Source organism: Manis javanica, chromosome 1 (assembly GCF_040802235.1).
Source record: "Manis javanica isolate MJ-LG chromosome 1, MJ_LKY, whole genome shotgun sequence".
Lineage (NCBI taxonomy): Eukaryota > Metazoa > Chordata > Mammalia > Pholidota > Manidae > Manis > Manis javanica.
This window is the reverse complement of record NC_133156.1, coordinates 109934739-109959401: the sequence shown is the minus strand read 5'-3', so window position 1 is coordinate 109959401 and position 24663 is coordinate 109934739. Positions and strand designations below refer to the sequence as shown.

The window sequence follows — 24663 nt, the reverse complement described above, 5'->3', positions numbered from 1 at the left end:
CAAACATCCTGACAGAAGGTATGACCATATGTACTATTATGAAGACCACATCCTCAGCTCAGAAAAAGAGCAAAAGACATTTCTAGTAGAATGCATACTGAATACTGTTCCTTCAGGAACTGAGGTTGATCCATCTTACAGTAAGATTTTCCCCAATAAAGGAACAAAATAACCATGGCTGATTCCCATTTTCCTTCTTTGGCTAAATCCAGAAAGATGGACAAAAGGGCAAGAGAGAGGAAGAAAAAAAAAAGGAAGAGGGAGAAGAAGGAAGAGAAAGAGGAAAAGAGGGAGGGGAAAAGGGGAAACTCATGAAATACTTTAATGGGTCTAAAGTTGTAAAGTCACACGATGAGGGGAAGCACAGCCAGAGAGCTGGAGAGAGCCAACACTCCCTACCCGCCAGCCTCTGCCCCCATACCTGCCACAGGTTCCAGACAAGAGCACAATAAATTATCCTCCACAAAATGGGGAAGGAAAATCCAGGCAGAAGCTTGCCAACAAATAAGCCTCCCTCCTACATCTCCACTTGCCCTGGTCCATTCATCCTCACATAACCTATGGAGATAACCAGAAAGAAATTTGGTTGGTGACCAATCTTTAGAACATTTTCAAAGTTCTAATGTAAGTCTTAACAGGGCTTGCATTCATGGATATGGAAGAAAGAATAACTGCCAATGGAAATTAGAATCCTCAAAATCTCTGCTGAGACATTTTAGAGTCTCTTCTTGTGGACTTTGTTCTGATGGCAACAGGGTCCCCTTGCCCCCTCCCACCCTGTAGAAGTACAAGCCTCTCCCTCAGCAGCCCTAGCCAAGGCAAGCATGCCCACTGGTAGTGAGTACTTACTGTCCTTACTGACTTGTGTTTCATTTCCTAATGCTCAACTTAGAAACTGGAAAGAAAGAAAAGAAAGGAAACCACATCCTTTGTAGTTTCAGTATATATACAGCGTCAGTCAAGAACTGAAAACAGATTTCCACGTTGATTGATGTGGGGACACCCGCCACAATGAGGAACTCCTCCACCTCTCTCACATCCTCTCTCTCCATTGTAATTTTTCTCCTGCTGATTCCTGAAGGTAAGACAGATTCTTGTGATTTCCACTATAACCATTAAGCAAAATGAAGCAGACTTTAAATGAACTTTTGTCAATACTAGCTAAGAGTTCTAACAGGAGATTTTTTTTCCCCCAAACCTTAATATTCTTTCTTTGATTCTAAATATGTCTTTACTGTAGAAGGAAAAACATCCTTCTTTCTTTTTTACAATGTCTTCACAAAAGACAATAGAACCACCAGTGCTTATTTCTGCCAATTTGAAGCCAAAATGGACAATGTGAAAACAAGCAAATAAACAAACAAAAATCTCTTGAGTTAGGAAAATAAATAGTACCTGAAGGAAAAGAATAGAGTGCTTCAGCCTTCTTGCTGTAGAAAATGCATCGGGAGTTTTAAAGACAATTAAAACAAACCTGACCCAAATCCCCAAAACAAATCAAGAATGAGTCAAATTTTTGTCATTATTTCTCTAGGCCAGTGTGTCCTTGAAAATACATTAGGATATTGGGGTTGACCCCCATGTATTCTTTGGAAGTTCTACAGTAGTTTGCATTAAGCTAATTATTTGGTGTACTAAGTAGTAATTAACATGCTGAGTTTTGTGTGAGTTATACATGCATCAGTTTGAAATACTGTAAAACTCATAACTTTATAACTAGAAGAGCAGTAGCCCCTGGGTAGCTCTAGATTTTCCTGTAAAATCTTCTAGAGAGTGAGGACTGCTCTGGGGCTGGGCTGAACTGCCCTGACAAAGGTGGACCAGCCATGGGCTTAACCCCAGGGTCCGTCACATTTTGGAGATGGGGGTTGTGGGCAGTGGCTGGTACCACAGCCTGCCTTAACAGAAATTCTCAAGAAGTTTTCAGGTTGATCTTGCACTTACAAATGAAAAGAAATTTTAAAAATCAGAAGGTTGCAGGACATTGGGATACGAGTGGGCACAGTATAAACATGGCATAATATGACTGTGTTCAGTTTTGTTAAAACCTCTGCAACAGCGAAAACAGATCAGACTAAAAACTCCAATCATATCTTTTCTTCAAAGGAAACAACAAAAGCAACTTGCTCTGGTCCACTTTGTTTCCTGTGGTCAGAGAGAGCAATATGGGCCCATAAAGGGAAAAGACATAGCAAAGCAAGACTTGATGCTTTGGACTGGTGGTCTCAACCCTCCCACACATCAGACTACTCTGGAGGGCTTTTAAACAATATGGACATCCCAGCACAGAGATTCTAATTTATTTTGATTCTGGGTGGGGACCAAGAATTTCTAGTTTTCAAAAGCTTCTCACCTGCTCTAAACCCTATGCCTGACCTCTAGGAGTGGTTGGTGGCAGGAAATGTGGACATACTTCTGAGGCTGGTATACACGCTCACCAAACACAGGACTCTGCAAAGGGAGTATTCTACTGAGATTATGGTTTCCATAGTCCAGAAGGTCTAAAGATGCACCTTGGGAATCTATCCATACATGATTCACCCAAGGGAAAACTGAGATGTGGGTGAAGTTCCTTAGTCCTTTACTTCTTGAGGGTAGAATTTCCCCTTCCCAATACCCTTCCGGAAATTAGAGTCCTTATGGCCACTCTTTCCCCCACCCCCTCATTCTCAGCATTCACACCTCACTATCAATTTGGCAATGAGTTACCTTGAATAACAGAGCAACAGGCATGTCAGTTGAAGAAACCATAAGCCTTTGGTCAGGAGATGCAAGAGCACCTGCTCTAGGAAGGTGGAGAACTGTGAGCACAAGATCCTCTCAGCCAGCATGGATGCTTGCCTGAATTTAGGTCTCATTTTTCTCTAATAATGAATCTATACTCCTGGTCTATCATCAAGGAAATTTGATGAAGGCAAAATTCTCTCCTTAGAGCATCTTCTCTCCTCCTTTCCCCTACCTTATTGGAAAAAGTCTTAGATTAAACCAGATGTGGTTGGGTCTGGCGATTGAAGGGAAGCCTCAGGTGCAATAGATATTATCCTCTCAACTTGTGAATGAGAACAGTGCAAAGTTCAACAAACAGAAATCTCACAATGACTCATGGGGAGGGCCAAAGCTGAAAGATGTTAGTATTATCAGTTTGTAAGCTGTGTGTTCTTGCAAGGGCTCAGGGTGAAAATGTTTTTAAAAGCCTCTCTGTTTCCCCAGGTTAATACTCAGTCAAAAGGTGGGGTGGGGGAGGATACTCAAGGTTGTCATCATCACTAATATCTCCTGTTGGACCTGTTACCAGTGTAGACCAAAGCACAGCTCGCTGCCCTTTGCAAGCCCTAAGGCCTGCGGTCAGTGGCTGTGACAGATGTCTAGCCCGATCATCCCTGAAACTGCCACCGACATGGCTTCTGTGGGTGAAAAGCAGGACCCTCTCAGACAGTCTTAACAGGAATGGGACTTACAGTCAGATGTCTGAACATGTACATGGGAGGGCGGGCAGCATACTCTCACCTATGTTTCCTCTCCAGGCAGGAAAAGCATATCTGGTCTTAGAAACATGGCTTAAGTAGAGCTCTTTGAGGTGGGCACTGATATTAGTTGCCTTTTTCTTTTTCATAGATTTCTGTGTAGAAATTATTGGAGGAAATGAAGTGACTCCTCATTCAAGACCCTACATGGTTCTACTTAAAGGAGAAAGTATCTGTGCTGGTGCTTTGATTGCAAAAGACTGGGTATTGACTGCAGCACACTGTGTCCTGTAAGTGCTTTGGTTTTAAATAATATTTGAGGAGATATTCTAATTTGGGGGAATATTAATAAAAAGAGTAAACCCCACTAAAACCACGGGAGGCTTATGTGTATCTTCCCATGGGAACTTGCTTTACCTCCACAGGGAGTTAAGCCCAGACTCTGACCCAAAAAACCAAACCAATGAGAAATCCACAATGAGCATCTGCCAGCTCTCTCTGTAGTGTCCTGTAGAGCCACCCAGCCCAGGGGCTGCCAGGCTCTGCTTCAGGTGTCGACTTCATGATAAAATTACCCACAGTGTGGAAGGGTAGACCTTTCAGGGGCCTGAGCACAGCTGTCAAGTAGAGAAATCTTGTTTGGAACACCTTCCTGTTTCTCTTAGTGAACTTCTTCCACACTTTCAGCCATCACTTAACCCCTGCCAGCTACTTCTTTCAAGCCATTTCCAAGCCTGGTCATTTCTCCACTCCCTAAATCAAGCTCTAAACCTGGGCTTTCCAATATGATGGGCCACTATCATATTGGCTATGTTAATTTACACATGTCTGTATAAATATAAATTAAAATTAAATAAAATTACAAATTTAGTTCCTTGGTCACACTAGCCACAGTTTGAGCCTCAATAGCCACATGTGCCTAGTGACTACCGTATTGGACAGTGCATATTCACAGGACATTTCAGAGTCCAGAGTGCTAACCATTACACTACAGAACATTTATTTCGTCACCAAAGGGCACTCTACTGAAAACACTGTTCTCATTTCTTAAGTGGGAATAACATCAGCTAGTCGTGGAAAAACAGCATTGGGACTATCTGGTTGATATAGGTTATGAATGATAATCTTAGTCATTAATACATCACAGAGTATTTTGATTTTAGTAACCAAACTGAACCTGTAGCTTGGAGTAAGAAAAAATAAGTCCTGGACCCCTTCTTCAGACCACCATGCCCCCAATAAACTCAGCACCATGCAAATAGGGTCCTCCACTGGGCAATCTGTTTCTGAAAATTTCCCCATTTAACGTAAGTTTGCTCTTCTCTCACGAAGATTCCTTTGGTGCATTCCCCTACAACTATTGAGTGCCTTTTGCTTCTGTCTGTATGAACTCCTGAGTTCCCTACTGCTTTTTCCTTTATTTTCCAGTAACCTGCAACCTGATTCTCTATCACAGCTAAAGGCAGATTAGGGGGCATTGCACAAAAACCCCACCAGAGATCTCCAAAGTTGGCTTAGCTGCCATAGAATTCTCTTATTTGTTTCTCAATGAACCTAGTTTAAGTGGTTATAAAGCAACTGGCGATGATGATGATGATGATGATGATAAATTCATAAACATCTTTTCATTCTGTAAAGTACACAGGTTTTCTTTCTGGGTCACAAACAAGTATTTCCACAGCAAGCATATTTACAAATGGGACAATGAAACTGAATGGCACATAATATGTTCAACTTCTAATTTAAAGAACAAACCAAGTTAATAAGTGTTATGCCTGTTTTCAGGGAAAGAAAGTCCCAGGTTATTCTCGGAGTTCACTCAATAACCAAGAATGAGCCAGAGAAACAGATAATGTTCGTTAAAAAACAATTTCCCTATCCATGCTTTGATAAGGACACACATGAGAGTGATCTTAAACTTCTACAGGTATGTAGTTTTGATTGTACCTTTCATTGATTTCAAAGTCACAGAAACTCCTACAATCTGGTCACCTAGTGTGGAAACATTTCCTTGATGCCCCTGTAGCTACAGACTATAGTGCTTCATAAGGGGGTTCCTGAGGGTTCAGCTACAATTTAAGTAAAAATATGAATGTTTTAACTGTCTCATTCTGTTAACTCTTTACATTTGCCTTCCAATAGCTGAACAAAAAAGCAGCAATTAATAAAAATGTGGCTATCCTTCGTCTCCCTGAAAATGGAGATGATGTGAAACCAGGAACCCAGTGTCGAGTTGCAGGCTGGGGGAAGTTTCACAATAAGTCACCTGTGTCTGATGTTCTAAGAGAAGTCAATATCACTGTCATAGACAGAAAAATCTGCAATGACCAAAAGCACTATAACTATAATCCTATGATTGGAGTGAATATGATTTGTGCCGGAAGCTTCAAAGGTGGAAGAGACTCATGCAATGTAAGTAAAATAAGTTCCACATTCAGCTGCTGGATTGAGTCACGCAGATACAGAAAATGTAATGTCATGCTTTGCCTTGTCATGTTGGCTTCTAAGGGTCTTAAAGGTGCTTTTTCTAAAGAAGCCTGATAAAAATCCCAGTCAAATAAATTAATGTTCTCAGCTCAAGTAAGTTGTGTATCAGAAATAACAAGCTCACTGCTAGTGTATGGGTTCACCTATTTCATTTTCTTGACTTTATATCAAAAACTGCTAAGAAGCAATTTTTGTTCTTATTTTTCATGTTAACAATATATAGATCTAAATCTGAAAATATGTAAACCCCAGGAAAGCTGAAGTAAGGATTCCTCTAGGGCCTACAGAGCCATTCTCCCCACCTCGGCACCTCCCCCTCAAAATTCCGGTGCCTTTACAAATGGAACAATGAAACTGAATGACATATAATATGCTCAACTCCTGATTTAATGTCTGTCTTTCCCAAGCCTACTGAGGATCTCAGGCTAGACCCCAGGACTTTCTAGCGCCCAGCTCAATCCCCAGAAACAACTTCCGAGCTAGAGAACGTGCAAGCCTCCATACCAGGGCTCCCTGAGAAGCCATGAAATGGGGCTTTGCTTAAAGATAGAAAAAATACCTTATAAATTTTTAAACTCTGAGGAGTAGCTTGTCCTTTCTCACTATTCCTGAAGAGGATGAGTGTGCAGTGTATGTGGTTTGGGAGGCATCAGAGACCGGGAGAGGTCTCTGCCCTTCCCAGGAGCTTGTCTGACAACAGAATCTGAACGGCTTGCCTTCAGAGCCAAAGCAAAGCAAATCTCAGGAGAAGATGACATTTGTCTTCAGCACCTCCCCACCTTCTCTCCTTTGCCCTACCTCCTCCCTCCACTCCCCTCATCCACTGTTCTGGGCATCCAGAATCTTCATGCTTTTGAACCCACATGCAACACCCTAAGGCATCCCAAGATGCCTGTCCCCTCCCACCAGTCACCCTCTGCCACCAAAGTTTAGCAATCCCCCAATCTGCTCAATGCTCAAGAGTCTTTGCAATTGGCTGTTGATGAATGAAAACCTAAAGGACCAATTCTGAAAAATTTAGGCACTGTATTAGGCAATGGAAATATATCTGTCCTGGAAGGACCCCAGGTTCTCACAGGGTTCCTTATTTCATACACCCATAAGGCCAGTTCTTGCCTGGAAAGGGAGGTTCATGGGTGCCTTCTCATTGCTGGGATAGAGTTGGGGCCTCAGAGCCTTGCATTTGCAGAACCCTGTGTACATGTCTTAGTGGCCCTCCATCTAGATCAGTCTTCCCTGAAGTCATAGCAGCGCAACAGCCAATCCAGACTCTAGACCTTAAATACATTTAAATACACTGGTTCTAAAGTTCCGTGAGAGAATACAAGGTCACACAATGGGCGGCACAGTCAAGAAGAATAAAGCAGCAGCTTACAGCTAACTGAAGCCTGTCTGCTGGAGGAGTGAGGTAGCTCTGAAGTGTAATCTCTGGTTTCTGGGGGTGTCCATCTAGCATCAGATGCTCTGAAGAGCAATTTCTGTATATTTGAGAGAGTGAAGGGAAAAGCTGCTTTAGTTTTATTCCTTTGGGAAGACAGCTATCTGCTGGAGGAACTAGAGAACATGGTTTTTACTCTTTGCCCCTGTGTTTCATCTGCATTTGCCTGTTTTACCCCTTCAGTTATTAAGCATTTTGAGGAAATGACAAACAGGAATGTTGTCCTACTAAAGCAGAGAATCAGTTTCAAAATTAGTGGGCAACAAAATAATACAAATTTCATTTCAATTTTCACTGGTTTATAAATAAATCAAGTGAACCAATGTTAAAATATTAAAATATTTGCAAACATTTTGGGTTTTTAAGCACTAATTTTCAGTTAAGTCAAGGTTGGATCTAACTCCACAGTGAATATTCCACATTAAAGGAATTTCTTCTAATCCTCCGTCATGTTTGATGCTGATCTCCACCACCCTTCTTGTTTCCCCCCAGGGAGATTCTGGAAGCCCTTTGATATGTGAGGGTACTTTCAGAGGCATCACTGCCTTTGGCCTTTCAGGCAAATGCGGACACCCTCAAGGACCTGGCATCTACACTCTTCTCTCAAAGAAGCACCTCAACTGGATAAAAACAACTTTGAAGAAGGGAGTTTAGATAGATGTATTTCATTTTGCTTGCTGTCACTTCTTAATCCTATCATAAATAAAATCAACATGTAAAACTGTACCTGTTTTTCTCCTTGAACTTACATGAGCAGATCGCCACCAACAAAGTGAAGCAGAGTAATACAGCAACCTTGTGGATAATGCAAGGGAGAGATTAGGGAACATGTCAGCATTGTCATCCATGTGTCAGGTGACATGCAAATTTTGCTTGAATTAATCACTTTGCTATCTCATTGGGACCCTGCAAGAGTGATACTAACATTGGGTCCATCTAGTAACAAGTTCAGCGAAGGACTCAGTAATTCTCCAGGAAACAGAAACAGCCAGGCTGGAGCATTTGGGCTAAAAGGAAATGAGTTTGCCCTTCAAAGGCCATTGTTCCTCGACACCTGCTATTCATATTTATATCCAAGAATCTGAGTCTATGAAAGAAATAGAAACAGGAAATGCCTTTCAGTATTTTCCAAAGGCAGATAAAAAATAGAAATTGAAATTCTAGGGGTCATAAATGAAGCACTTGGCAGCAAATAAAAGTACACGACAGAAAGTTCTTTATCAGTTGTTTGCATTTTAAGCCTTGGGTTATCTAGGTGATTTCTTGGTTCTCCTTGTCCCTGAGACTTGGTAGTTCCAATCAACCTGGAAATTAGAGTGGCTGCCATCTCATACTAGGGAGTATTGAATAATGGCCTGAAAGTTTCCTTTAGAAAAAGCCGCATGATGTTTATTCAACATATCGAACTTAGTGGATAGTCAGCAGCCTAGCAGCTGCTTCAAGATGAACAGATTCCTTTGATTTCCAACAGTTCATTTACGAATATAAATTTTACACATCCACAATGTACATCCAAACCAAGAACATACATCAACATTAAGAGACAAGCTCCTATAAGAAATGAAGGAGCACAACTTAAAGACTGACCAAAAAATTTAGTGCACAAGTTTTCAACCATGACTGTCCATTAGACTCACCAGGCTTTTTAAAATTATCAATAATCAGGTCCACCTTTAGAAATTTGATTTAATTGGTATTCAGTGGAACCCAGGACATAGCATTCTATATAGAAGCTCCTCAGTGATTCTAACACGCAGCTAGGGATGAGAACTCCCATACTAGAAAGCGAGGTCTGATGCCAATATCTGAAAGTACGAACCTAAGAGGGTCACGAGTCTGACACTGTGGTACCCTCTATAATCCCTAATTCCTATTTAAGATTCTAATAGCAATAAGAGCATTTAGGATTCTAACAGCAATAAGAGGATGGAATTTTCCAGGCATTTATTACAGACTTTTAATTCCACTTAAAAAAGCAGTTGTATGGAACCCTGTTCATTGCTGGTGGAAGTATAAATTGGTACTTACTGGAAAAATTGGCAGTGTCTATAAAATTCAACATACATATATCCTGTGACCTAGCAATTCCTGTCCACAGTATACACCCAACAGAAATGAGTGCTTTTGTCCACCAAATATGTGTTCAAGAATGTGCACAGCAACTTTATTCTTAAAAGGCAAAATTGAAAATAACTCAACCATCCATAATTAAATGGATAAACAATGGTTGTACATTTATTCAATGAAATATTACATAGCATTTAAAAAGAACAAACCATAATTACATGCAACAAGATGAATTAATTTTACAAACTTAATGTTCAGTGAAAAGAAACTAGACAAAAAAGAATATATACAGTATGATTCCATTTATCCACAGGTTGGCATAAAGAAAATCTAATCCATACTTATAGAGGTCAGAATAATGGAAGAGTGTTAAGTGGCAGGGGGCAAGGAAGTGTAAGAATGGGAATGAGTTAGCATAAGAGTAGCCATCTTAAGAGGCGAGAAGCCATTTTCTGAGTATGTGGCTTAGAAAGAAGAACTGGAACTGGGTAAGGCTTGAAAAACAAGTTAATCATGAACACCGGGTTGTGGGCAGCTGTGACCCTTGGTCAGCTAACCTTGGTCAGCTAATCATACATACCAAGCTTATCATGCGGAACCGCCCTAACAATTGAGGAGTGGTCTTATCTTATTCTTGCTTAACCCCAGGATGTATGACTTGCAAAAAATAATGCGTAGCTGTGGAAAATTACTATGAGTTAAGTGCTTTGAAAATGCTATATAAACCCTTGGCTTTGAGTGCTCGGGGTCCTTGCTGAAACCTGCTGTGTCGGGCGGACACTTGGACCCCAGCTAGCTGGAATAATAAACCTCTTGCTTGTTGCATCGATCTGCCATGGCCCTCGTCTCCTCACTGGGGGGAAGCACAGACCAGAATAAGGCCCTTAGGTCTTACAGAAGTCTTTTAGAAGATAAGAAATGTTCATATCTTGAACTGGATGGTGGTTACACAGTTATCTATTCATAAATAAAAAATTTATCAAACCATACACTTAAGACTTATGTGCTTTACTATATGTGAATTATTACTCAATAAAAATTTTAAATCACAAAATTAAAATATGAGTTGTAACAAAGGCTTCTGTTTTGTGTATTATCTGTAAGTTCAATTTTTTCTTTACTAAAAGCATATCCCAGACTTTCCACTAAAACAAAAAGCATGTAAAAGATACACAGGTACCCCTACTTCCAAAAGTTCATGTTACATCATTTCATTTTTATTAAAGACAGATATTAGTGCCTGTTTTCACTAACCAAAAGAAATCCAAGAGGATTCTGGCTTTTAGAAAAAAAAGGAGAAAAGCAAAACTAGTGTTCAGGATTTGTTTTGCAGGGAGCCATTTAAAGGGGCAGCACAAACCCCAGGCAGCCAGAACGGCCCCACCGAGCTGCTTGCCTGGGAAGTCAAGCTGCTGGAGCTTTGGACTGTGTCTGTGGGCATCCATGCTTTGTCTCCATTTATTCTGTGCCTCCGTTAGCAAGATGTGTCCTAAGGTATCAGAAAAGCTCAACAGGTTATTTTGAGCATCTGGGAAGACTCAAGAATGTTTCCAGGTAAATTAATGGTAATTGCTTCTTCAATTCATGCCATTTCGGTTTCCGAGCTTTCACAGGAATGCTCTGCTTTCATTAGCCGGGAAACCTCTGTCATTATTTTTCCTTAAGTGAGAGCCTCTTGTTCACACACTGGTATTAAATGGGCAAAGTGGTCTTTGATCATGTTGCAGTATCATGAAACAGTTAAGATAGAAGTACCCAGGTCAGAATACTAGAGGACCCTAGAAATGGTCGAATCATTTGACTCATTTCCCTGCTAAACAATTAAGAGGAAGATCAAATTAAAACCATTAGCTTAAAGAACAGTGTGTATTACAGTGAAGTATCACATTTGCAGCTTTTGATGACCTAAAATTTTCTAAAACAAAAATTACTAGCACTACCAAGTAGCTTTTCTGAGTTAAAAAACAGGGAAAAGAAGAGAATATATTGGCAAGTTAACACTAATTTGGCAGGAGAGTCCTAACTCCCCCTGTATATATTATTACACTTTTCAATTATCAAGGCTTTGTTTTGTTATATGGGATTTTTGGGGGGAAGGGGGAAAGGAAGGGAGTGTATATGTACTGGTAAAAAAACATTTTATGACAAAGCAAACAAATTAATCAATACTTGTTATCTGACATATGCAAAACATTATAAAGAGCACTAAAAAGTATAATGCATGCTCTCCCAGCTCTCAGTTGAATAGTCCAGGGAAGAAATAAGCATGTTAAAACTGAAGTAACCAAAGATTCACATAGTGATAAAAGATTTTTTAAAAACAGCTAGAATAGTGTATTACTAACAAATAGGTGATGCCAAGAGTTCAAACCCAGGTTAACATCATTTTCAAAACACTTTCTGGAGAGGTCAGAACTTAAGAGACAAGGAAAAAGAAGGGACAGAGGAGTGGGAATTCAAAAGCTCCTACAAGGCATGGAGGCAAGAAGTCACAAGGCTTAGTCCAGGGCTAAGATGGGACCTGAGTGTGGACTAACAGAGGAGGGTAGAACATTAGGAAGATAAAGCTTGAAGAAAGCTTGGCGGTTATCCAATCCAATTCCTATTCTTGCAAATGCTGTGACACGCCCAAGCTCACTCAGCCAGTTTATGGCAGAGCCAAGGTAGGAACAGGTTGCCTGACTTCACATTCTGGACTCAGGACCATGAGGTTGAGGCCGAGGGGGCAGGTGATAGGGAGTAATTGAGAGTTTGTTAGGAGACACAGAGGATCAGCACAGTGCGTTCAGAAATTTAACCTCACAGTGAGATGGAGACCATGAAGAGTATAGATGGGAAACCGGTTAGTAGACAATGACAACTGATCAGTCACCAGGTATTCAGGACATGACCAGAGTGAAACAAAAAGAAAAGAGAAAAAGGGGCAAGCTGAGTAAGCACTAAGCAGATAATCGGTGACCAGTGAGGGGGTGACCAGTAGAAGGATGAGTCCGTGAAGACAGAAAGACACTCCTACAGAGGAGCTCATTTTGAGAGAATAGTATGTATACTTATAAGACACACTGCCTAGGATATAGCAGGATTTTGACCAACATATTTCAAGTGAATAATTTGCATTCTTAATGTGTTGAGTTTGAGCTAAAGACTGGAAAGAATCTGAAAAAGGAAATATCCAGAGGCAGACAAAGTACGAGGCTGGAGCTTAGAAGAAAAGTCACGTGGGAAAGAAATGTTTAGAAATCTTTGCTGTAGATACTATTCTGACTATAGCAATGGAAATACTAACAAGGAAGAGCTACCGAAGAAGGAGAAACAGGAATGGGAGGAGGAGGTGGGAGGAAATCAGGGAGAGAAGAACAGAGTCAAAGACAACATCTGGGAAATGGAAAGGGAGGAAGCAGAGCACATATAACCCGAGAAAGAAGGTCAGCACAGGCAGTCACCTTAGGAACAGCACATCACCTTGTTGGATCCTCATAACCACACCAAAGAAGATGAGGCCAGTATCATTATTGTCACTTAGAGGAGACCAGAGCTTAGAGGGGCTGAAGGCCTAGAAGCAGTTCCATACACAGGCTGTGCCGCCAGCTGCCGCAGAAAACACCCGGGTCTGGTCTGGACTCAAGGCCAGGTGCAGCACCCTGCCCCTGTGGCCTGTGGGAAGAAGGAGAGACAGTTCATGTTCCACATTACAAGGGCTGTTGCAACCAAGGTGGGGCCACAAATGCCATCCGGGGTAAAGGGCTTCTCTAAAACCTGCCACATCGGAGCTGGCATTCCTGCAGCACCTTTGCTGAGGAAAATGCCAGTCAGGGTTGATCGGCAACATCCTAACATGATTGGCTTTCTGCTTCACGGTTTCCCCTTCAGGGATCTTGTATGGGTTAGTTTCCTAAGGCTGCCATAACAAATCAGCACAACCTGCATGTCTTCAGGCAACAGAAATTTATTCTCTGACAGTTCTAGAAACAAATACAAAAAGGGGTCGGCAAGACTGGCTGCCACTGGAGGCTCCAGAGGAGATTCCACTTCTTGCCTCTTAGAGCTACTGGCAGCTGTCAGCACTCCTTGATTCATGGCCACATCGCCCCAGCCTCTGCCTCCCTGGGTCACGTTGCCTCCTCTCTTGTTCTCTGTTCTCTCTGTGTAGCTGTGTGTCTCTTTTAAGGACACTTGTCATTGAATTTAGGGCCCATCTAGATAATCCAAGACGATCTCATCTCAAGAGCCTAATGTAATTGCATCTGCAAAGACCTTTCCTCCAAAACAGGTCACATTCACAGATGCCAGGGATTTGACCCGGACACCTCTGAGGGGACCCTTTCTGAGCCCACCGCACCCCTCAGGCCCCATCCCATTATTAGTTCTATCTTTCCTACCCACCAACACCCAGGAGTTGCTGTGTTCCTTCCATCTACTCTGTCCCTTGGGACCTTGGATTCAAGAAACTAATCAAATAAATTGATGTAGCTTAATGGAAATGGACCCCAAAAGCTCTCTAACATAGCACACATAAGTCTCTGTTGTGGAATTCTGGAGACAATACCCCACTATTACCTAACTGATCATTTCTCAAAGAACATTTTGTGGAACAATAGTTCTTTCTGAGGTTAATAGGTATTAAAAATGAAAAGAGTGCTTAATGTTCACATTAATTTAGAAGCTTCAGGGTGAGAAAACCAAACAGGATTCCTTATTTCATTACTACTATATACATTATAAACATTTGGGAGAAGTGGCTATAATAGGCAGCATTTCTGAAACTTATTTGACCAGAGTCCTTCTGACTTGAGCATCTCAAGCAACTAGTGTTCCTTGAAAAATGTTTGGCAAAACCTATCTTAATCCAACAGTGACTTTAACGATCAAAACTTCAGGCCAAATAGACAAGACTGACTCCAAAAAAGGAGGCTGAGGCTGGGAGGATGGGGAGAAGGAAGGGAGTTGGATAAATTTTTGAGTGGGTAGGTGTTTGTGGGCACAACTAAAATCAAACTAGGTGGGTGGTCATCTCCTCATAGGGCCAGTATTGCTTACAATTCAACTGAGATCTGGAATTTCAGAATTCATCTTAGGCTCTGACAACACAAGATTCTCTGCAGCAAGCAGTGTGTATCTTAGACACTTAGGCTTTTTCCACCTACAAACGTCACTCCAATGCCCTTCCTTCATGTGCTAGAGCACACACACCTGCACACATACATGCCCCAAGGAGATAATGGGCCTGTGCGTGTCAGTATATTAGAAAGTTTAGATTCATAGATATAATGCAGCCCCCTTATTTTACAGGTGAAGAAAAACTTTAGGGATATCAAATACCTTGTCTAAGGTCACATAGCTAATTAGTGGACAGAGCCAGAAACTAGAATCAAATTCAATGCTCTGACAGTTCAAACCCAGGGCAAGACAGAATCTCTTTTTCTATTGAAGGCCACTGTCCATCTTTTTTTTTTCATTAAAAATTTAAAAACTAAAACAACTTAGGATAAATACAAAATATTACACTAATGTTTTTAAACTAAACCTAAGAAAAGTCTAGTGAATATAGTAGGTGATAAATATGCTTTCATTTTTTTCACTCTGATATGTGAAAATGAAGAGAAAGGAAGAAAAGAAAGTGGAGAAAGAAGTAACATAAAAAAATACAAATACTTTCCAAAGTAAGCTTTGAAAAATATCTCAACTTTAAAAATGGAAAGCCACTTCCAGAACTTGCTAGCACAATGGCATTTGGATTAGAAGCAAAGATGTTCTTGAAATACTTCCCTCCCATCAGTGACAGTATTAACTTACTAGATAGTGGGAAATGCCATCTTTTTCTTAGACAAAGGTCCTCTTTTAAGATTTACATCCCCAAATCCCAAGAATATTGTCACTGAAAGCATTGAAAGTATTGTTTTCTTTATTCAGCTATAATTATAAATGAGACATATTATGCACGCATTGTGGACTGACAAAACTAAGTCAAAGGCCAAATCTTACCGATAGGCTAGAAAGTTACCTGCTCCTGTTTCAAAGCTTAGAAATTACAATTAGGGTAGCCAGGATAGGGGGATGAGGAGATTTGGGTGGAGGGTGGGGGTCAAAGAGAAGTTTTCTTTCTTCTGTAGTCAGGTTGTGAGAGCTCTTTAACTGAAATTTCTCCCCAGAGAATTATGACTGTGGTTAACAAGGTGAGGCTTAGTAAAGATATGACCATAATCTAGAATACCCTTTTCCAAACTTTATGACCACAACCCACAGTCAAAACTGCATTTTCTGTAGCAACCCATATATAGACACGTATATGCACTGCATGATAATAACAAAAGCTTCAAAAATAACATGCACCTTTACATTTTTTCCATCCTATACTATTCTATTTAATTTTTTACTGTCAATCCTGACTCATTACATCCATGGTCCAATGGGGCACAACCCCCCATTTGAAACTCAGCAGTCCAATGCCATATAGTAGGGCTCCCTGAAATGTATTCATGGAAAAGTACCTCAAAATGCACCATACAAAAGACCTCCCAAATGTTGGGGAAACACTAAATGCTATTTAACCTCCTCTTAGAGATTCATAATGCACATAATGTAGCAAAGGCTTTGAGACATCTTTCAGAGAGAAACTATTCTTGTTTAAACCCAGAATTTCCAAACGTATCTGACCACATGCCATGTGTCTGTGTAACAACATCCTGCTAAACATATGCTGCATATGGGAAAAACTACTGGGTTAGAGATGAAAATTAGTGTGTAAGAGCTCAAAAGTAACTGCATCTTCTCCAACCATAAACATTTGAAGAGAAGGAAGGAAGGTTAAACAGACTCTGAAATTCTGTCTAATAGCAATGAAAAAAGTGACAAGGCATTAAAACTAAAGATCTCATAGCTTGTTAAGGCCAAAGAAACAAGAAAATGTACCAGATAAGTTTATTCTTTATTCGAAGCATCAACAAATTGATTGTAGTATCTGTCAGATGCCTCCACCTTAGGTGAAGGGCCTATCTAGCTGCTCAATTTATAAGTTTAGGAAGAACTGAGCTTAAAGCTTGATTTAAGATATTTCTCTAACTGGAAAAGGTCCTGGGACTTGCATGTCTTGTGATTTAAAGTATGCAAAGGATCAACTCATGCTCCTCTGGCATGCCTGGCCACCAAAGAGGCTCTGTCAAGAGCTGCCTGTAACCAAATCACACAGTATAACAGCTGAAGGATATAAAGGTCAGCCTCGGGCTAAACAGGGGTCCAGTCAGGCTGACCAGAAGAAACAGGATATGTAATCTGAGGTCTAAAGAGATTGGATGCCAGGGCTCTGGTCCTTTAGCAACCATCACTTGTGTCCTATTTCCCAGGGCTAGGTAGAAGGAAATACCTACTAACCTCTGAGACCCCTTTAACATTCAAGATCGCACCAAAGAGGGTGTAAGACCCTTGAGGACATGGCCTGTGTCTAACCCCCAATCCCAGGGTCTTTCTGTAGAGCTACTCTGTGGAAGAGGAGCTGTCCACCTTGAAGGGCAGTTGTCTGCCTCACCAGAGCCTCCGGGTCTTTGACAGTCTCCCACCTAGAACAATGTCTCACCCTTTTAGAGGTCCTGATCTCCCACACATTCCAGCATTGCTGGTTCTTCTTCAAATTAAGGAGAATCATGAATCTAACCCCAGAGTTCAAAAACACAGTTCCAAAACTGTCTATGATGGTCACTGTGCCATCCCATGCATGTATGCAAGGAGGAGAAGACATAATAACTATAATTGATAGAGAATCTTGGTCAAATTCAGACATACTCATCTATATCCTCCCTGAGGTGTGGTGTGTGTGGGCCTGTTTCCTCTGTTGAAATAGATACTTCAAAGAACAGAATGAGAAAAATCATTCATTTAGGGCTTCTCCTGCCAATGACAGCTCACTGAGCTATAGATACATGGCATTTTACTCACATATTTACTTACCAAAAAATTCACCTGACCTGGCCAGGGCTGGACAGGCCCACACGGTCATGTCATTCTTAGGAATACCTTGGCCAGTTGCAATCTCCTTTGTCTTAGGTAGCCAGATTAGGGAACAAATCTGTAGTAATGACCAAAAAAATACAGAATTAGGGCAATTTCTCTTTCACTGTGAATATATTCCAGACTTATTCTAGAGAGTGTGCTCTGTCCATATCCATCCTCCAGGCCACAGCTGGGGTTAGAGTGTTAGAGGAATCGTGTTAGTTATAGAAAAGCTTATTCCAGGGCAACAACAGACTAAATAGACAAATGGGCTTAGATGCAATGAACCTGCAAAGTGGACTATGATCACAGTCCAGGAATGTCAGACTGCTCTCAAGTTACACAGTCAAAGCAATGCCGAGAAAGGGGAAAAAAAGATGCACAGATTTATTAACTTTTGACTCACAGGTGAAGATTTTGCAAAACCAAACTCTCAAGAACAAATCCCTGTGGACTCAGCAGGTACAGAGAGATGGGTTTGAGTCCTGTGCTCTAGCAGAAATAATTTTCACAAGATTCTAGGTCAGAGTGAAGGTGACCAGAGAAGACACTGACCTGTGAGCCTGTGTTTGGGGTCTGGAGGCTCTGCCCAGTATTGATGTCCAAGATATGTAAGTGACCATCCTTCCCTCCTCCTCCAACAGCAAGGACTGAAGACTGCCAGGGACACCAATCCATGGCCTTTAAAGTTCCAAAAGATTACACAGAAGGTGAGCTTGTGAATGCTATACATACAGGTAAGCAGAAGTTCCAGAGGTTTGCACCCATCACAGCTCACCTGGACCTTTAATCCCAACACAGGAGCAACTGTCCCTCCAGAGATTACTTCTTGGAGATCAGAAACCACCTATTAGGCCTTCCTCAAAATTTGATAACAAATGCAAATATCTTAAACATAGAAAAATGGCATGATAATATGTTTGAAGAACTACATCAACACATTCTATGGGGCAAAAATCTGCTGCTAGAGAAGCTGATGTGTGCACCTAGAATCTGGTTATGACTTGCCTTTCTCTGGTCTGTCTACCTGTGTCTTTAGGTTCTAGGTCCAAGAAGAGAATAGAAGACAAAAGAAAGCTATATATGATTGCTCACCATTCAAAATATTTCATGTATTTCAACTTCTAAGATATTTTGGAAAATTAAAATTGCTTTCTCTTTATTTATTTATAAATTATTATAGTTATTTCTGAAAAATAGGGTTTAGTGTTGAACACTTATGTTTTTTACCTGTCTAATCTAAAAGATAATAAAATAATTGTTGTTTTAAGCCACTAAGTTTTGGGGCAATTTGTTACATAGCAATAGATAGCCAGAATAGAAACTTTAGACAGTGAAATATGGTTATAGTTCATACAAGAAAGACAATGAAAAATTCTAATCAGCTAACCTACATTCAAAGTAAAGATCTTGGCCCTACATTGTAAATAAATGTACAATCAAAAGTTTTCAGTCAAAATAAAATATTTATCTGTATATCCTTAGCAGTCATCCTGCTAACTATTCTCATTTTTGCATACTATCTTCTACATGTAAAAATATTTGAGAAAGTATCAAACATAACATATATACTCTTTTGTTTTTCTGTTGTTTTCACTTAGATCAACAGTTTTCAGTGTTTTACTTTTTTCATAATTACAGTTTTTAATAATCCCACAATATTCCATCATGTTATTGAACCCCAATTAATATTTGCTCTAATGCTGGACTCAGGTTGTTTTCTTATTTTGGTTTGGTTTGCATTGGGTTGACTTGAGTGTTTTGGGAAGGAGTAGATTTTTTTGTTTGTTTTCTTTTGTGTTTTGTTTTTATTGTTTGCTTTTGTAAAAAACACTGCAACAAATATATTATGGCATACATTTTTTGTTTCTAACAAATTATTCCTCAGGTTAATTCCCAGCTTCAGAAGTGTTAATACAGTTTTCCAAATCGTTATGACTTTTTACAACACCAGCATCAAATGAACACACTAATTCCATCCTGAGTTGAAGGTTACTTAGAATTAAAATTAAGTCTCCCATGCCATATGGCCTTCTAGATCTTTCTCCACTTCCTCCATCAGTAGGTAGAATTTCATTCCCCTCCCTCGGAATCTTTGAGGGCTTGTGACTTGCTTGCAACCAATATATGCAGCAAAAGTGATACCACATAACTTAAGAAATTAAGTTATAAAAACTTCTATTTTGCTCTCTGAAGCACTGGCCCCATTCCCCTGTGCCACAAAGTCCAGTTATCTTAAGCTGCCATGTTGTGAGGAAGCCCAGACTAGCCCAACAATGTAGAGAAGCTCTGACTCCGTGAAGAGGGTAGAATGGCTGGCCGGCCAACAGCTGCTCTGACCCCCAACTTTTGGCTTCTGTCACTGTCTGAACACAACTTCATGAGAGACCCTGAGCCAGAATTTCTCAGATAAGCCCTCCCCAAACTCTAACTCATGAAAACCATAAAAGATAATACAATAATTGTTGTTGTCTTAAGCCATCAAGTTTTGGGGCAATTTGTTACATAACAATAGATAATCAGAATAGAAACCTTAGACAGTGAAGTATGGTTATAGTTCATACAAGAAAGACAATGAAGAACTCTAATCAGCTAACCTACATTTAAAGTAAAGGCCTTGGCCCTCCATTGTGAATAAATGTACAATTGAAAGTTTTCAGTCAGAATAAAATACTTTCAATATTTGGTATCATATCTTCTGGTTACCTGCCTTAATTGTCTTTTTCAAATAACAATTATGTACATACCCCTGACTAGGCTCAATAAGAGATCAATTTCAGTAAACACAAACCTCTCCATTCAATTTCAAAAAGCTCAGAAATTCCCCTGAGCCCATGGCCCCCCAGTTTTACCATATGACAGAAACCAGTATTTTTTTATATACCCTCCTTCCAATTAGCTTATACTATCAACAGATGCTTTGGCAAAGCTAGAACTCCCTCATGAGAGGAATCACAGAGGCAACCTGCTCCTGCTGTACCACTTGGCTCATTGGTGGCAAGGATGAAGAGACTTACACTAGTTACTGCTCCTGGGATTCCCCAGGTATTAGCTGCTGTGAGGCTTGGCTTGCTTAGGTTTCCAGAAACTCTCTTAGTTCAGTTCACTGTATTTCTGACAATAAGACATCTAAGAAGGTAAATTGTTTTTGCTTGGCTTGGATTTTTCAACTGTTAGCTTTTTGTTTTGCTTTATTTTGTTCTTGTATTTTGTTTGCAAGCAGAACATTTTAAATACATTTTTCCTAAAATTTGTTCAGTTATTAATCATGGGAATTTGGGCCTAAAATCATTCTCAATATACTGTTGACATTAAAAACTCACAAGCCAGAGCTGTTGGGCCAGTACCATGCAGTAGCAGCAGGCACTATATATTCCACCCTGTATTAGAAAACTAGTTTTCATTCTCCTATATATTAACTAATATAGTTAATAAAATAGAACTATGAATAATAAATATTCTGAGACTATGTTGAGGCCAAGACATACATCCATGACACCAAAGGAAGGGAAATGTGGATTTTTTTTTACTAGAAATACTAATTTAAAATACAGAGAAATAAGAAATCACTATGCAGAGCCCAGTGGAGTACTCATTTCACTCAACAGCACCCTTCCCCCATCTTAGGCAACAGGCCTCCTTTCCTGGGTGTGAGCTCAGGACCCAGGCTTGGCTAATCAGTGTGCCCATCTCTCAGCTGTCAACTGGGAGATGAGAATATGATTAAAGCCAGACCAGAGTCCTGCCTGGGACTTCTCTACCAGATTTATAAGGGACAATGGTTTCTTTACCCAGCTCCCATTTGGGATACTGGCCTTGAAGCTTGCCGAGAGCCATCTTGCCCACAAAATAGAGTCTGAGTGAAGAATGAAACTAAGCAGACACAAGAGAGCAAAAAGCCAAAAAGGCAGGACTCCAGTGACATTATGTAAGGGTCTAGATCCAGACAATATTTGAAACAGCTGTCTGTAACCAGAACCCCAGTTATGAGAAAACATACTTACTTGTTTGCTTAAGTTCAAGTTGACTTTGGTTTTAGTCACTTACCACCAAAAAAGAATCTGACCTATGGGGATAAATAGGGTTGTCTTTCAGGAGGGTGATGGCAAAATCTGAAACAAATTCTGGAGGAAGAAAATCTCAGATTATTGGTTTCACGACTTTGTTTTCATGTGAGAAGGATGCCCGGTGATCTCTGACTAAAGGGAAACCCAGAAAGCTCCTGGATGTCTTACCTTCACTGCTGTAGGCTGGGGTATGACTTTTAGTGGTTGACCCTGGGCATCTGCCCCTGGATCATGGGGCCATATAGTCAGCAATCCATCACTACAGCCACTGGAAAGCAGCCTGCCATCAAGGGACCACTTCAGAGCACACACAGCTTGTTTGTGGCAAAGTGTTCCAACGTGATGCTGAGCTGCCCGAACATCATGATGATGGACACGGCCCAGTCTCGAGCCGCTGAGCAGAAGTAAAGGTGCATGTTTATGGCAGAACTACTGCTACATAAGCACTTGAAAATATGAAGGAAAATGCAGTTCAAACTTCTGAACGTTCCCTTAGGACAGATTCAAAACACAAGTAGACATTCCCTGCATTAATCAGGAGGGAGAATTTTGCCTGGGTGATAGTTCTCACAAGTGAAATAGATTTGCCTGGCAGAGTTTAAAAGCTGGACACTATGAAGATATCTTTTGATAGATATTTCCAGTGGCTTTAATATGATATACACAGCTATGGAAAAGATAAATTTAGAAGATAACCAGATTTTCCCAAGTAGTGGTGGATGTGCTGCACTTCGGAAGTACTACTTTTCTGGGACTCAGAATATTTCATATTACTCAGTGAAATGGTTTTAGTATCTATCTGCATACGTACATGTATACCTTCAGACCTACTGAATCAGAAACTCCTGGAGTGAGGCCAGCAATCTGTGTTTTAAGAAGCCCCCCAGGTGATTCTGAGGCATGCTCAAGTTTGAACTGGTTAAATAATCTGGGAGGTCCCTCCCAGTTCTAACCTCTCTGGGTCTGTGAAGTGGAAATGTACCCCAGAAAGTTTGCCAAATTTCAAATTATTGATACTTACAGAAATAAACAATTGGGTTCAACAAAATATCCCTCTAGTAGGTATTACTTAGTACAAAGAAACTTTTTGTTTAGCTTAAGTTTCACATTTCATCTGAACAATTTCATGAACCCCGAGCTTCACATTCTAGTACTAACACATGCTGTAGGTACACAGGCACTGTGGTACGGGTGGCCACTGGACCAATTTACATCACCAGAAGATCTGAATACCTGAGAGGGTAGGATCGACTAATGGCCTGTTTTGTTTCGGTTTTATTTTGGCTTGATTTAAATATTATAGTTTTGTTCACTCAGTCCCCATAATGAATTGGTGATATAAAAATAGCTGATCCCAACAAAAAGTTTCTTACCTGCTGAGGATACAGTGATTCCAGCTCAGAGCCCCAACTACTGACAAATGACCAACCATATTTCTTATCTGCTTTTTAGTTACGATATCCCATAACTGAAAGAATAAACAAGCAGAGTTATATAGCATTGACCTTTAGCCAATTGATGCTGAAGCCAGTCCTTGTACTCATTAAAAGCTCAGCATCCTTCACTCTAGTCTGTATATTAGGATCACCTAGGGAGCATGCTATGGATGCTATCAACTCTGATTTAATGATGTTGGTGGAGCCTGGAGATATGGCATTTATTTTAAAGTCCCCCAGATAAATTTAATGGGCAGCCAAGGATTGTGAATCACCATCACACTTCTAGTTCCTTCTAAATTATGGGAATTCCAAACCTGGAAATCCACCTACAGTTACCAACAACAAAAAAATCTGGTACCTGGACACTTTTAGAGTCAGGAATTCCATTTACTGCTACGAGACTCCTTTCCTGCCAGTTATAAATAACATGCTGACCCATTCGAGGAATGAGAACTTTGGCATAAGAAGAAATCATGAGATAACCTTCATAGCACCCAATATTATTGCAGAGGTGAAAAGGCAATGAGAGCCATTTATGGCCCTCCAAAGTCATCAGACACATGAGCAATATTGTTTATACTATTGCTAATAATAATAATAATACATGAGAAATTAGATTGATTGATGGAAACTTGACAAATCCCCATTTCAGAGAGCCTATCAGAAAAAAATTCACTCATTTTTAGTAGCTCTACTCCTGATCATGGCTTGAGGTGAGAAAGGAGAATTGGAAGGTTATCTTCTTCTCTCCAAAGTCCTAAAACTGGAGATGCTACAAACCCAACTTTATTGAGAGAAAAGAAAAACTAAAAACTATCCTTAAGTCCTCATTAAATGCTATTCAGAAAAGAACCAGAATGGTATATCCTCTCCCCGTACCTTCAGGTACCATAACTAGTTTAGTTTCTTTGTTTTATATTAACCTATTATTAAAAGTCTATTTTAGTTATCTAGCAATTACACAGAGCATATTGTGAAAATGAAAAAAACTGTTCCATACTTGCACTTCTCCCTCACTGGTGCCGACTGCCAGGCAGCTTCCCTCTTTTATCCAGGACACAGAAGATATGTAGTTACAAGTGAGACTTAAGTCTATATTTTCAATCCCATTGTGGTTTTCCCCATTCCAGATGTATACAGAAGATCCAAGGGCTATAGCAACAAGATTCTGAAAATTCCAATCTAGGATATTCAGGTCTATAAGAAAAGCATTTGAATTAGGGTGATGGCCTTCAAATAAAAGTATTTTCCAATAAACAGATTTATTTATAGGTAGATGAGGAAGATTAATACCTTCCTTATGGTCATTTGGAAAACAGAATAATGGATCCAAGCAGGTCATTAGAAGTTCAAAAATAAAAACTAGAAAAAAAATCTTGTGCCAAGATTCACATCTAATAAGCAATAATTCTTATTATTTATGCCAAAATATATTTATTAGATAAAGCATTCAGAGAACTTGGAAGTTTCATCTACCATTATGAGCACACATGGATTTCATCTAACAGGTCATTAAAAATTAAACACATAATTCTTATGGAAACATCAATGGACCTTGGATGCCCATATGGGAGAAGCCACCATCACTTCTAATCAAAACTACCACCCAACTGCAATATATCTAGAAAAAGTGGTCACTGGCTTATTTATGATACCTAGAAGTTCTTAGCAGTATTCTCTCTAGCTTATACAATAAGAATTGACTGACAAGAGAAACT

General features: G+C 40.1%; 2 protein-coding genes across 2 annotated transcripts in view; one reads left to right on the top strand and one right to left on the bottom strand.

Moving 5' to 3' along the window:
• The first annotated feature begins 812 nt into the window (after nt 1–812).
• LOC108392360 (granzyme A) lies at nt 813–8115 on the top strand. The gene is made up of 5 exons (XM_017652521.3): nt 813–1081; nt 3616–3754; nt 5250–5391; nt 5607–5876; nt 7882–8115. The coding sequence occupies exons 1-5, from the start codon at nt 1012–1014 to the stop codon at nt 8041–8043; spliced, it is 783 nt and encodes a 260-aa protein (XP_017508010.1). The 5' UTR covers nt 813–1011; the 3' UTR covers nt 8044–8115.
• A 1482-nt stretch (nt 8116–9597) lies between these two features.
• Nucleotides 9598–24663, bottom strand: part of CDC20B (cell division cycle 20B) — a 49631-nt gene continuing 34565 nt past the window's right edge. The window contains exons 7-12 of the mRNA XM_037022336.2: nt 23946–24142; nt 22880–22974; nt 21675–21900; nt 17995–18120; nt 17398–17515; nt 9598–13110 (exon numbers count right to left, since the gene is read on the bottom strand). Coding sequence (XP_036878231.2) covers nt 13010–13110; nt 17398–17515; nt 17995–18120; nt 21675–21900; nt 22880–22974; nt 23946–24142 — 863 coding nt within the window. The 3' untranslated portion in view covers nt 9598–13009. The remainder of the gene's footprint in view (nt 13111–17397; nt 17516–17994; nt 18121–21674; nt 21901–22879; nt 22975–23945; nt 24143–24663) is intronic.